This window comes from Canis aureus, chromosome 11 (genome assembly GCF_053574225.1).
Source record: "Canis aureus isolate CA01 chromosome 11, VMU_Caureus_v.1.0, whole genome shotgun sequence".
In the NCBI taxonomy this organism is placed as follows: Eukaryota; Metazoa; Chordata; class Mammalia; order Carnivora; family Canidae; genus Canis; species Canis aureus.
The window spans coordinates 11034863-11049757 of record NC_135621.1 but is presented as its reverse complement, the minus strand read 5'-3'; the positions used below and the strand labels follow the sequence as shown (position 1 = coordinate 11049757).

At 43.6% G+C, this 14895-nt stretch overlaps 1 protein-coding gene across 22 annotated transcripts in view; it reads left to right on the top strand.

Annotated features, from left to right (window-relative positions):
• The window catches only part of GRIP1 (glutamate receptor interacting protein 1), a 664081-nt gene that overhangs the window by 615305 nt on the left and 33881 nt on the right, over nt 1-14895 (top strand). For all 22 annotated transcript variants that reach the window (XM_077913731.1, XM_077913735.1, XM_077913732.1 and 19 more), the window contains 3 exons: nt 9628-9772; nt 11881-12020; nt 12172-12366. In XM_077913731.1, the coding sequence (XP_077769857.1) occupies nt 9628-9772; nt 11881-12020; nt 12172-12366 (480 nt within the window). The remainder of the gene's footprint in view (nt 1-9627; nt 9773-11880; nt 12021-12171; nt 12367-14895) is intronic.

The window sequence follows — 14895 nt, the reverse complement described above, 5'->3', positions numbered from 1 at the left end:
CAGAGGTACTAGAAAGAGAGATCTATTACTCTAGGGCATTCAGTGGCATTGGTAGGTATATTTTACAAAGAGGATGGAAAACCACCATTAATCCAGTAATGGCCAAAGAGAGATTGGTTAAGAGAGCTTCTGCGGTACATAATTCAGTTTCAACCAATGATGAGTTATTGTCAGTGTTCTGGAATCTTCTATAATTAAGCCATCTAGATCTAGAGTTTGTGGTCATATCAGGCCATGTGTTTTTGATTCCTGTTCAAAGTCAAAACAAGTTGGTAGTTGCATCCATCAGTACAGCTGGTAAGGCTGATTGTATTCAAATACATTTTTATAACCGACGCTTAAAAATTTCCACTCATTATTTCCCAAGCAACTGATTTTCCATACCAACATTTGCATTCTTCTCCTTACAAGCATGCTTCAATTGCACTTTCTTTTGGGGATTTATTTCAAAAAAGGATAAAGCCTCAAGCATCAGTCCGGGTTCTGTCCTAGTGAAGAGGCAAAGCTCTGTGGAGAAACCCATTTTGCATGGTTTGCCAAACTAAGCAGATCTCACCTACCTTCCTTGCAGAGTAAAAAAGCCAAGCCAGAGATGAATATGTATAGTGCTCACAATTGGCAATTTTCCCAGTTCCAAAGGCAGGCTGTGCAGATATGTTAGGCAGAAGGAGTTGCAGAAACAATAACTGAGCACTTGGAGAGCCGTTTTTACTTTCATTTGCTTCTTTCCCTCAGCTTATTTTTTCTCCTGTAGACCTTTCCCCCTGTGCCTAATACGGTGGCAGTTCTTCTGCTTATTAAGTTTTTTATTATTATATTTTTTAGGAGGTCCTATTTTTAAAATCCTAAATCCTTCCATTGAAAACCATAGACCTACCCAAAAGAAGACTGTAAATATAGGTGTGAGATACGTATTTAGCCAAAACGGATTTCTTCCACTTGGTATGTGGAAATAATATACTTATTCAGACATGTTTTTATAACAGGACACTATTTGAAAAGTATCATCTGATCATTGATTTGGAAGAATTTAAGTGTTTCTATATCCTCTCCCAACATGAGAATATTAAGTATGAAGTGAGTAACTGAATTCTCTTTTATTTAGAGCAGAGCAAGGGGTAGGGGAGGAAATTGTTCAAAATGAATTCACTCAAGGCAGACGAGGTGGTCATAAGGAACACATGCTTGAAAGTGAGACCTGAATTTAAAGTCTGGCTCTACCACACTTGAGTTGTGCGAGTTTGGACAAGTTACTTAACTAGTCTGAGATTTGGCTCCATTTCCAGTAGTGTACACATAGCAATACCACCTGAGGGAGCAGTCCTAACTTATTAATAGGAATGTTTACCAGCACAGTTGGTATTCAATACAGGGGGACTATTTTTATTACTTATTAATAAGTAAAATGAATTTTCCCACCTTGGTCCTTATCCGTCACCAAGATTTAAATGAATGGGAAATAACCATTGATCCTTACAACAGTCACTGATTTTAGAAGTTTGATGCCATGTTTAATCTGAAATTAAACTGGTGATTTGAATTACTACCATCCTTTGTCTTAGTATTTTTATTTTTTTATTATTTTTTAAAGATTTTATTTATTTATTCATGAGACACACAGAGAGAGAGAGAGGGGCAGAGACACAGGCAGAGGGAGAAGCAGGCTCCCTGCAGGGAGCCCGATGTGGGACTTGATCCCAGGACCCGAGGATCACACCCTGGGCCGAAGGCAGATGCTCAACCACTGGGCCACCAAAGCTGTCCCTGTCTTAGTATTTAAAGTGGCAATATGCATCTATATTCTTCACTGCTTAAAATGTTGTTCATACTAAGGTCGGACTTTCTGTCCTCCCAGAGTCTTCTAGTTCTTTCCTTAACTATCTGTTCCTCTCAATCTTGCCTCTCTCATCAGCTGTAGAAAGTTTGTAACCGTACTGGATATTCCTTGGTTTCCTCAGCCAGCAGTACCACAGTTGGGTTAATAGATATTGCTTCAAAATGTGAGCAAATCTTCCAGTTACACTAATGGCTCTGTTGTGCCTCGTCCCTTACCCACAGAGATGGTAGAAATATTCTCCGAAGTTGTTAAAGTCTTTGTTTCTCATTCAGTCATGCCGTCTCAGCACTTATTTGGTATATGTTGAGGTGTTAGGGTCAGCCAGTTAGTTCTTAGATTAAAAAAGATGCGATCCCCACCCCCCAAGTCAGTCACCTTATATGAGATACAGAAGAAAATAAATAGGTAATAATAGGATGAATGTTCTAGGTGTAAGTGCAAAGTGTTAAGAGAGTGTGGAGGCCTCCATTTGAGCCTGGGGAGCTCAAGGAAATGCTTCTAACAACCTTGGTCTTGAAAGTGTTTGGGAGGCATTGTTAGAATTAACCAGAAGAGAATGGGCCAAAGCAGGAGGTCAGAAAGCATGGCACGTCCTAGTAGCAGACGTAGCTGAAGCAAAGACTATGTGTAAGGACTTTGGTAGTAGATGAGGAGAAAGATATACTGAAGCCAGATGGTTATGATCTTAAAGCATATGAAGAAATTTGAACTTTACTCCAGAAGCCATCGGGAGCCATTAGAAGACTTAAAGCAGGGGAGTGAGGCCGTAGTATTTGGTCAGTGATAATTGGTTGCAACTGGTTACTGAAGAATGAGGCATTCAAGAGTCCCAATCAACTCTGTTTCTAGCCCAGGCTCGGGGAGCAGCAGAATGAAATAACTAACGATGCTAGGCTAGCTTCACAACTGACAAGCTCAGAAATGGGGAAATGAAATTCTCTGAGCATCAGTTTCCTCATCTATAAATATCCATTTAATGCCTACTTCACATGACTGTTTAAGGATCAAAGGAGGGAATATATTTAAGCACTCACCAATGCTGATTGGCACCTAGTAAGACCCAGTGAATCCTAACTACTACCTGCCATTATTAGGATGCTTTAAAAATTAATTTTAGCTTTATTTTGCAATGTCTAAGTCTTTTGGAACACTTGAAATTATAGGGATTTGCCTCACCCCCACTCCCCAACATTTAGTGACCATTCTGCCTTCAGGAGCTTTTGTATTTCTCATCTTTCATTACCATAGTCTAGTAGATAAGTCTAGTAGAGCCAAGTCTTCTTCCCTGGGTCCAAGGCTCCAAAACAAGGGCTCTTCCCCAACCCTTAGGTCCCCAAAGATGCAAATAACCTCCTTGAAATATAACCTTTCTTTTTTCTTTGGTTGCATCTAGATCCAATGTAAATGAAGAGGGAGAGATTGGATAGCTGAGAAACAGCCCTGAAGCAAAAACACTTGAGAATTTGGAGAGTTGTAGGAAGAAGTAGATGGAGCCTTCCAAACCTGTCCCAAATAATTCCTAAGGGTCTGTCTGCTTTGTATTAATGCCTTTGTGCCAATCAAATGTAGACCTGCTAATGATTTTCCTCACTTCTAATATAGAGCACGTTTTTAGAGACTATAAATTCAGTATTTTGCCTTCATGGGCTCTAATTTGTGTAGAGAAACATTTCCAGACTGTAATTTGTCCCATCCAAAGCAAATTACCTTTACACATTTACAAATAGAGTCTTATGCACATGTAGCTTTAGTACCAGTTAAATCTGCCCATCAAACATTTGAGCTTTCCTATTTTTTTTTCAGTTCATCATTGCTAGGCCAGCTTAATAATTTGCCCCAGCTTTTTACCCCCCTCAAATCTAGACCAAAGTAACAGAAAGGCCCCATTACAAGCAAGCAAGAATGATCCTAGCTGTGCTAGGAGCAGTCGTAGGGATGGTTTTAGCAAAAAGCTGATTCCAAAGAAAGAACCTACGATAGATTAAAAAAAAAATTTATCAAAAAAAATTATTTTTTTCCTTTTTTTCATGCTTGATCTCAAAATAATGGCTTTCAGACTCTATAGTCAGAATCATCCAGAACACTTGTTAAAACACAGGTGACTGGGCCCCTCCCCCAGAGTGTGGGATTCCTATAGGTCCGAGCTGAGGCTGGGAATGTGTATTTCCAACAAATACTTAGATAATGCTGAAGTTCCTTGTCCCAAGACTATACTTTGAGAAGCACTGTCCCAAAGCAGCCTGACTTGGAGACTTGTACATGATCACAAACATAAAGAAATTCACATTGTACTCTTAGACACTCAACAACCCCTTGGAAGTCTGTTAGCATTGACATGCTCAAATAAAATGACCACACAACAGCAGGAAGCTGTAAGGGTGTTGTTCTAAACGGTTTATTTTCTCAGGCCCTGTCCTCTAAGAAACATAGCCATGCTGCATAAGATGGATTCCATCACTTTTAGAGATCAAAGTGAACTTTGATTGACCTGTCCATGTATGCATTCCAAAGGCTCTCTCCCAAATCCAAGCCTCCTATTTGGTCCGCACAGGCAGCTGCCATTATGGATTCAAGCCAGATAGCGTTCATTTTGTTAAACAGGCAGCACTCAAGAAGCCCGAAAATAACATTGTAGATAAGTAATGCTGCAATTTTGCATCTGTTCTGTGGTCCCATTAATTTTCTTAACTAGAGCTGAGCAGAAAAAACAAGTAGGCTGGCCCCTTTGCATGTCTTTCACTAATAGTGGTAAACCTTCTGTTGTGATATAAAAGCTTCTTATAATATCATTAACATCTGTTTGGGCTCACTTTGGAACTTAGTGGTGATCCTGCATTTTTCCCTCTCAGAAAGTTTTTGTTCTGGTTAAACACTCCAGTCGCTCCTTTCTAAGCTGGAACAGCCTCGAGGAGAGAAGGTCTTGGAGTGCTTCCACCTCCAAAATGGTCTGAGCATAAATGGCAGTTATCACCCTCCTAGGCCGTAGGGCTTTACAACTGCCAGTTGGGCTAATGGCCCGAGAAGGCAGATGGAGTTGGAAGTGCAGCCTGAAGCTGACTCACACACTCTTGGCACGGCACTGTGGAGGGAGGATGCTCTAGGTTTGCTGGTTCCCACGATGGCAGCCCAGGTCTTATTATCTCTCTTGGAGTGAGCCATATTGGGTTTGCAGAAGGAAACTGGACTTCAGAGTAGCAAGGAGAGTGACTCCCAAAGCTCTCTTAGAGACCTCTTTCCTTGGAACTATGACTCAGGCTAACGACATCCATTCATCCTCTCGTTCATTTGTCCAGGCATTTACCAAAGTCTCCTTGGTGCCAGATATGGTTCTGGGGATATGAAGATAAAAATATCCATTTCCAGGTGATCCTATTAGAATGGAGGAGACAAGTAGAGAAAGCATTCAGACATAGAGTGAAACGTATGTACAAGAGCAGGCATTTTGATGTGGGCAGAGATTGCTTCTCAGGGAGCAAAGAATCCTAGACATTACATGACAATGGTTTGTGGCTCTTCTGAGCTCAGACCTACTTGACTGGATCCAGTCCTTCATATTTAATTTCTCTTGTTAGGGAGAATTCAATTTTAATTTAATTTCTCTCCTTGGAGAGGGAAACAAGAATTAAGAGAAGTTGAGAACACTGGAAGAACACACAGGAGCCGTGAGATCTCACAGAAAAGTCTCTAGCTCTAGGCTAGTAACCAGGAAGGCTTCTGAAAGACAAGACGCATGATCCAGGTCTCAAAGCAAGAGCAGAAATTCTCTAGGAGAAGAAAGGTATCTGTGCATATCTCCTTCTCAGTCGGTTGGGCGTCTGTGCATAGGGAGCAACGCATACAAGGTTAGCAATGTTAGGAAAGTGCAGTGGTTCAGTGAGGAGAGAAGGTAGGAGATCGGACTGGGCCGTGGCCCTCTGGAGACGTAGAGGCTCCAGCTCAGCTCGTGCAAAGAGGCTGTTTTTTATTCTTAAAGAATTGGGAACTACCGAAAAGCTGCAAGTAAGAGTAACGATTCAGATGGATGCTTCCAAAATATTCCGGGAAGAAAAGAGAAAGAATCATATATTGGCAGCACTGGTGAAAATAGATGTGGGGGACCAGCAAAGGCTGGAGCCCAACCAGGAAAACAATTTAGGAAGAAACTGTCACTGTGAAAAACAGAGCAGAGCCAAGGTGGGGGCCTCCTCAAGACCAAGTGGCAGTGGGAAGCTCTGGGAACCTTGCCTGGTTGGTGGGCAGATGGGTCAGAAGAATCTGGATGAGACGGTATATATGCAGCCACCACCATCATCTCTGAAAGTAAGGAAGCCAGACTAATTAAATAATCTGTTTACTCAAGGCACCCACTAGGGTTTTCTAAGGGAATTAATATCTTTAATTTTCTTGAGGTTTGTTTATTTAATTAATCTCTACACCCAAGGCAGGGCTTGAACTCAGGACCCCAAGATCAAGAGTTGCATGCTCCCTCCAACTGAGCCAGCCAGGCGCCCCAATGTTTTCTCTTTAAAAAAAATGTATTATGAAAACTTCAAATATGTTTTTAAAATAGAGAAAAATGTAATGAACCAGCATAACTTACCTAGCATCGACCATTATTAACTTAGGATCAATCTTGCGTCAACTCTGTTCCCATCCTAATTGTCCCACCCCACCCACACATGGAGTTATATTGAAGAAACTCTAGACATATCATTCCATCTTGTAAATATTATGGGTGTATTTCCTAAATAATGCTCTTTTAAGGGATTTCTAAAATACATACCTCCATAGTATCACAAAATATGATCAGTAATTCTTAATATCATCCTGTGTTCACTCAATGTGCCATTTCTCTGATTTTCTTGTACCTATATAGTTAGGTAAGCAGATGGGTAGATAGATAGGTGATAGATAGATAGATTTTTATCAAGTTGATTTTAATCTGGGTCCAAACAGATCTGTTTATTGCTTTTGGTTGTCATGCCTCTTAAATTTTCCCTTTCCCTTTCTGGTTTTTGTTTCTGACAATTTGTTCATTGAAGAAATCAGAGATCAGCCTCTATTTCTGTCATAATTTAAATACACCATCACTTCTTCCTGTTTCCATTGCAACGTTGTGATAGGAACATGTCCTTCCTCACTAATATACTGCCACTTGTTTTTATTTTTATTTATTTATTTGTTATTTGCAACCCCAACACTATTTACACTCATGGAGTGCCTTAAGAATTGCTGCCCAAGTTAAAACATCCCCGTCTGGGGCACCTGGGTCACTCAGGGCATGACCCCAGGGTCCTGGGATCGAGTCCCACATCGAGTTCCCTGCAGGGAGCCTGCTCCTCTCTCTGCCTGTGTCTCTGCCTCTCTATCTCTCATGAATAAAGTCTTTTAAAAAATAAAAATAAAACCTTCCCACCTAAAGCGGTCTTAAACCCATTCACTCCAGTCTGGTGTTAGTTTGTCATCTTTATGACACAAGTTGCAGAATGGTCAAAAAAATAACCCAGAGCCCTCACTCAGGGTAGCCTGAAGAATGAGCAAACTAGAACCAGTTTCTCCACCTTCTCCCAGTACGTGGGACTGCGCCTCAGCTCAGCTTCTTGCAGACCAGGGTTTATTTTCATCTGGATGGAAGTTTCCATTGAAACTTCCCACAGGTTCCTGGGTGCTGGGCAGCTGTCATTTCCCACAACTCCCATGAAGAGCTAATGGCCAAATCCAGAAAGCTAGTGGCCCATTGACAGGGCAGGGCTTCTGCTTGCCCTACAAGGGAGAACAACAAAGGGTCAGGATCTTCCTACCAGCAGAAACACCCACCCTGAATGGCCTGCAAAGTGCCTGGTGGCGACTCATATTTAACTATGCCAAGGTCCACTAACCAAATGACTCGCCTAGAATTTTATCCAGAATATAGTCGGTGGCACAGTCTACAAAGTACATGTAATCTGTCCAATAATACCCTATTCATGTATGTCGAAGCCAGCTCTGAAGGGTGATGATGTATCGTAGGGTAGGGAAATTTAGATTCTTGACCTCTGCCTCCATAAGGCACCGTGTCCTTGTGCTTCTCTCGGCAGCTCCTTAGCAGACTGTCACCACCTTGGTGGCCACCACTTAAGTAGAAACCTGTAAGAAGTTTGTGAACCATCAAATGGAGCTCTTGAAGCTTCATGTGGAGGTTTCTCAGCTGTCAATATAAATTTGCATGTAAGGGCGCCTGGGTGGCTCAGTCGGTTGGGCGTCTGATTCTTGGTTTCAGGTAGCATCATGGTCTCAGGGTCATGAGATCAGGCCCTGTGTCGGGGGTGAGGAGTGCTTCTCCCCGCCCCCCCCCCTTTGTCTCTCTCTCTCTCAAATAAATAAATAAAATCATATATATATATATATATAAAACATATAAATTTGAGTATAATTATGGGTATTTTTATATCGTAGGAGGTCGAGCATAATAGTGTATAGTAGATGATCTTTGATTCTCTATGTCTGGAGCTTATTAGGAGTAGATCGTTGAGGAAGGAAAGGTGATGGGTACATTCCAGGAGTCCCGATCCATGGCAGAAATGAAGTAAATGCTGCGGGGAGGGGACCCATCGCTCCCTACATTACTCTATGGACCTTCCTTTCATTTTATGTTCATCGTAATTGTTCACTGTACAGCCACATAATTGAATTGTTAATTCAAGCTTTTCTTCTCCTTATTTCAGGGCTTCATGTCATAAATGAATAGCTGCTCATTGCAGAAATGTGACTGTGTAAATGTTTAACTATGATACGGTCTGACTTGTAAAAGCTGACTATTTTGCTAAAGTAGCTACTGGACCATTTCATTGTGTCCTTAGGTACAGAAATGAAACAGCTCCCTAACCATTCACAGCTCCCAGGCTCAAGGAGTAAAACGAGAAACGCTCGAGAACTTTCAGCATGTCATAAGCAAATAAAACACTTTGAAATCTGAGGCTGCATATTTGCAATCCTGCACAGTCAAGACACCCAGGCGTGCCAAAGGTTTCCCAGGACACCTTGCAGGCCCGTGCTTTAGGCAGGCCGTTCACCGACGATCTCCTTCGTGCAAATGTTTAGTAGTGAAAATTAGTCCATGACAGTGTGGCAGCCTGGTATAGTCTCCTGAAACGTGATTCACACGGCTCTTAATCTCTAGAACAGACGAGAGGGAACCATTCAAACCTGTCCTTTTAATATCTGTGAATTCATCAATAGGATCGACGTTTTCCTATACGATCAGTGGAATAGTGTGTAAGGGATTTTAGATCTCCAAGCCAACTTCTCCAAGCCCCACCTAACCATGTATATGTCAAAGTTTACTTTCAACCCTGAGTGTAACCCTTCTCTATATTGAAAGTTAGCTTGCTTGTAAAAGACTGGAGATGGGAATGGCCTGGCCTGGGTCTGTCACTGTGTGACTCTCTCCTCCCACACGGTCTCCTCAGCCATGTGCTCATCCCACAGGTGTATATCTATTTATAGCACACTTACAAAGTGCTGGGCAAGCACTGTGCTAGGCGTGGACACAGGCTAAAGGGCCTATGGTGCCAGCAGGGTGGGTCACGCAGTGGTTTAGAACATAGGCCATTAGGCAGTGATCCCCTGCCCCGACACTAATGATGACCACATCCCTGTATCAGAATGTAATGTCTTACTTCTGAGATTCTACACCCAAAAATCATTATTTCCTGAGACATAATGCTTTGATGATGGAGTTTTGAGTTTCATATTTCAAATGTGAATATATGTGTCTTATTATTTCACTTTTTCCAAAGAACCCAATTATGACTCCTTGGCATTTATTGCAGATGAGCAAGAAAGTTCCGGAGCAATTATTTACACTGTGGAGCTTAAGCGCTACGGGGGGCCCCTTGGCATCACAATTTCAGGAACTGAAGAGCCGTTTGATCCTATAATCATTTCAAGCCTCACTAAAGGGGGATTAGCTGAAAGGTAAAATTTCAAGCAACTGCTTCAATTACCTGTGTCTGAGATGGGTTCCCTTCCTCACAGCGGCAGAGAAACATGCTCCCCTCTCCTGCTGGGTTATCTGTTAACTTTTTCACATCTGCACAAAGGATTGATTCTAGAGCTTGAGACTCTCAGACAGGGCTCCGACTTGACTTTGGGGGCATCTTCTAGGCGGTGAGAGATGTCACGGGCTGAGCAGTGATTTTACTCTCGAGAAATGTATACACTTGACCACAGTCGACTGGAGGTGGATTTATATTGTGTCCATTGTGAGAGGAGGAGACTGAAGTCCAGGGAGGTTAAAAGGCTTGTCCAGCTCAATTCAGCAAGCATTTACTGAGCCTGTTTTACCTGACAGATAGTGGGCTTGGCTGCTGTGTTTTCCAAAGAGGATGATGACACAGGCTCTGCCTTCAAAGATCCTGGGAAACATAGTGACCATCTTCGTAATGTCTTGTAATTTAGAATGTCTGCTTGTTCTCTTGGCAGTGACGCACACCCACCCCCCCACCCCCACCCCCCACCCCCACCCCGGGTAAATTGCATTTCTTTCTGAAACACGTTATGGTAGGTATTCGAAACCTTTCCTCCAGTAATCTAGCCCAGGGATGCACACACATCGCTCAGGCTGACACAGATAATGGTCTGCAAAATAGAGATGTAGCACTACAGAATTTTGGAGCTGAAAGGCACCTTGGAAATCAGCTCATCCAAGATCTTCATCTGGCAGATGAGGGCACGGAGGCAGCTCAGAAAGGGGTTACCCTGTTGGAATGCCACACTGTGATGCTAGCAGACACCTGTGTTGTGTTTTTCTTCAGCTACTCTCTTTTCCCAGCTTCCTCTGCTAGAGAGACAGTCCTAGGTGTGTCTTTTAGGAAGACAACAAGAAAAGATTAATATGGATCTGATTCAGCGACCTGCTGGTCAAGTGTTCTGTGGCTTACAACATAAACTAGAGACCCTTTATGAAAGAATGAAGTCATCTCCACCCCCACTGCCCCCAAAGAAAAAATGTTCTTAGAGAGTGGATGCACGGGGAGGCTCATTAAGCAGTCCCTCATGACATGTGTGACCCCATGTCACCTCTGCTACCCCAGCGGCCACTGCCCACTACCCCAGAAGCAAGCTGGGCCCACCCCTTCACTCACTGCACTTCAGGGAGCCAGGACGGCAGGAGGCCAGTGCCTGGGACTCCCATTCCACAGCCTGCACCCCAAATCGGAGGGATCGGAGTTTTTATACCATCCCTGGATTTGAACACTTACGAATCTCCTACCTCCCCACCCAGAGCTTCCAAAGATGGACATATGGTGAACATCAGAATTCAAATTTCCAGAGTTGGGTGAGGATGGAGAGAGAAAAGGCCAATGGTTTAGTCGTTCATTAACCAGTAAATTTTCTTTTTCCACATTTCAAGCAGCGGGCTGAGCCCTTTACACATGTTTTCCCGGTTCATCCTCAGCCCCCACCCCACCCCACCACACCCAGAGATGGTTTTCCCCATCGTAGTGATGAGGAAAGTGATACCCAGAGAGGTTAAAGTTAAGGTAACCAAGTCACACAACTGGAAAACGGAAAATAGAGCACGGATTGATTCTCGAATTCAGCCTCTTTGATCCTTAGAAGTACCAACATGGGGACTCTGCCACAGCAGGCTCGGTGGAGGGCCCCATCCCTGGGAGCCTCGCTCCTGCTGAGCCAGGGTAACGATTACGTCCCACCTTTTAAATCTGCAGAAAGCAGGAACGCTCCATACCGACCGTGGCTGCATTTCTTGCACGACGTTACTTCCTCGGGACTTTTAAGAGGGTCACCAAACGGCTCTGCCTTCTTAGAATTTAAAAAGCGCACACAAGTCCATTTTACACACTAATCAAAACGATTTTTCTAATTTCATTTGAAACCTAAAAGTCCTTCACAGCAGATGCGGTTATCTGGTAACATTGCCCAGGAGAAGGCTGGCGGTGGCTTCCAGAGACCCTTGCCAAGCCTTTATTATTACGAACACGTAAAGTCTGGCAGGGAACTTCTGTCCAGTGGCGCACAGGGATTATTTCTACCTCTCCTGTTACTATTCGGTGTTTCAGAACGGGTGCGATCCACATCGGAGACCGGATCCTGGCCATAAACAGCAGCAGCTTGAAGGGAAAGCCTCTGAGTGAAGCCATCCACTTGTTACAGATGGCAGGAGAGACGGTCACCTTGAAAATTAAGAAACAGACAGATGGTGAGTGGGTCGAGAGCCACGAGTAAGGCTTTACGGGGTGTTCCTATCCCCGGGTGTGCATTTCTAGGGAAGGACTCCCCAGGGGGCTATGTGAATATCTTTTTTTTTTGAAATGTGCTCTCAGACTCAGACTCCTCCTGTATCTTTAAAGCCCAATCAGCATCAAGCCCCAAGAAGTTCCCCGTTTCTAGCCACCTGAGTGACCTGGGAGACGTGGAGGAGGACCCCTCTCCAGCGCAGAAGCCGGGCAAGCTCACGGACACATACCCCTCCACTGTGCACAGCGTGGACAGCGCGGTGGACTCGTGGGACAGCTCCGGGGTAGAGAGCAGCTATGGGAACCAAGGTATGTCCTGGCCTCTGTCCCTCAAAGATCCAACCTCTACTCTTTGGGCCACAAATGAACAAACAAAAACCTTCATTTATTTTACTCACGTCTGCTTGGGGGCAACCAGATGGAACATCCTGACTCCGGGGGCCTCGCATTTTCTCCTCCTTAATTCTGATAAGTCGTGAGCGTTTAGCAAACGGGAGCACGGGCCCCATCAGGTCTCCTAATGTCTAAGTGTTCGGTTCACAACGTGCATGAGGCAAACCGTCCAATAAAGCGGCTCACTGAAAAAAATTAAAATTTAAAAAAAATTTTTTTAAATAAAAAAAAGAAGCTCGCTGAAGACAGGCCCCATTCTGGCTTTTTGGAATTAAGCGGGCTTCCCACAAAGACGGGTTGGGGGTTTGTTAGAGCTGTGCCTTAAGACATGAGCCGGTGACGTGTGACCTCATTTATTCCTGCCTCCTCCTGACCTTTTTTTTTTTTTTAAGATTTATTTATTTATTTATTCATGATAGACAGAGAGAGAGAGAGAGAGAGAGAGAGAGAGAGGCAGAGACACAGGAGAAGGGAGAAGCAGGCTCCATGCCAGGAGCCCGACGTGGGACTCGATCCCGGGACTCCAGGATCGCGCCCTGGGCCAAAGGCAGGTGCTAAACCGCTGAGCCACCCAGGGATCCCGTCCTCCTGACTTTTAAGAGAAACTCAGACAGGCTTCCTGAGTATTCAGGAAAGATTTGTGACCATAGTATATAAAAAGTATATAGCATATATATATAAAGTATAAAAAGTGTATAGCAGACTGTCCTTCACAGGCGTCAGCCTCGTGTGAAGAAGTCTGACCTACATGAAAAGTCAAACCTCACTAACAGAGCGTAAACACACAAAACATGTTAGACTGAGTACAGGCTATAAACTAAAAGCTTCCTGAAAACATCTGTTGCCTTTGATGATGCACAGCATCAAAGGAGAAGTGTGTCCCAAGTCTTGGTATTTCTCCTGTGTGGGACTGAGATGCGATTGCCCCCATCTGGATCTCTGGTGACACCATCCCTCAGGAAAAGGATGTCCCAGATTGCCCCCCGCGGTGCCTGGAGAATATTGGAGCTCCAGGTCAGGCCATAGCTGCTTAACTACCTGCGAGCAGAGAGACGGGGCAGGAGTGTTGACTGGGGCGTCCTGGCCATCCTCATGTGTGCTGAAGCTGTGGGGATGGGGGGGGCACCAGCTACATAGAGGAATGGGTTTGGGAGCAAGATACAGCAGATCCACCCTCGAGATGATGGCGTAAAGCCTCACAAATGCTCATTGTCTCGTAGACCCCACAATTCCACTTCTAGGACTTCATCCTCAGGAAATAATTAAATCAAAGACAGAGGTACCAAGGTACAAAGATGTCATTTTAGGCACTGTTTACAATATCTAAATAGCAGTGAAATAAAAATATCAGGTGACAAGGAATTAAAATAAATTTGGAGCATCTATATCCCCTCAAAAAAAAACCCAAAACCAAAAAACTTTACCTTCTCTTTTTTTTTTTTCCTGTACAAATTCCAGCCTCCCAACCCCTCTTCTCCTCTGATTTAAGTCACTCAGAATAAAATACGTAAACCAAGAGCTTGGAGATCACGTGCTTGAGTGCAGGGGTCGCTTTGTAGCTAAGTTAACTACGTTTTAGGAGGGTCTGTAACCAGCTTGCTCTCTACCTGGTTTTACTAGTTTTCTTCCCTCAGCTTGCCTCTGCCTATGTCACTCTTTGCCAAGTCCCAGGCAGAGGGGACGACAGGGAAAAGGAATGATATTTCAAAGCCATCAAGTAGTTACTTGTTAGCGATGAGACTGGAGTTTGGTGAAGGAAATATTTTGAAGACCCAGATTAGAACTGGAGCTTTTATTTATCTGGCAATTTGCTTTTCCAAGTCGTGATACCGTGTGACAAGTCAACTGTGCCACCCAGTAACTCATATGCTAACTTCTCATCGATCAAATTCTTGATTGCTGGTTGCCTGTGATCTGATGAGCCACCAGAGGCCTCTGATAAAGGACAGAAGTCAAATTCTATCAGAGTGGACCCCAAGGTTTGTCCATTAATGTCCTTGCTTGTTTATGATTAGTGCAATGACTTTCTTGTTACACACATTTTTTGGTAAGGATGCTGCTGATTTGAATGAGTTCTGCCCATAAGGTAATGTGTAAGGACTTAGCTACTCTGAGGCCCGCCTGACTGGTGCAGTGGGTGGAGGAAGCTATGCTTGATCTTGGGTGGGGGTCATGAGTTTGAGCCCCACGTTAGGTATAGAGAACACTTAAAATGAATGAATAAATTCTAAAACTTAAAAAAATAATAATTAAAAAAAAAAAAGAACTTGGCTACCCTGTCCTTTTACACTGTAAGATGAGGCCCGTGATTAGCATACTAAAGAGACGGCCTTTCCCACATTAATGAAAAATGACAAACTATTTGTTAGTCGTGAAGCTTTTGAAACTCGGAATTCCTAGACAGAGAACAGTGGTCCTAAGAATATGACATCTGGGGGATCCCCG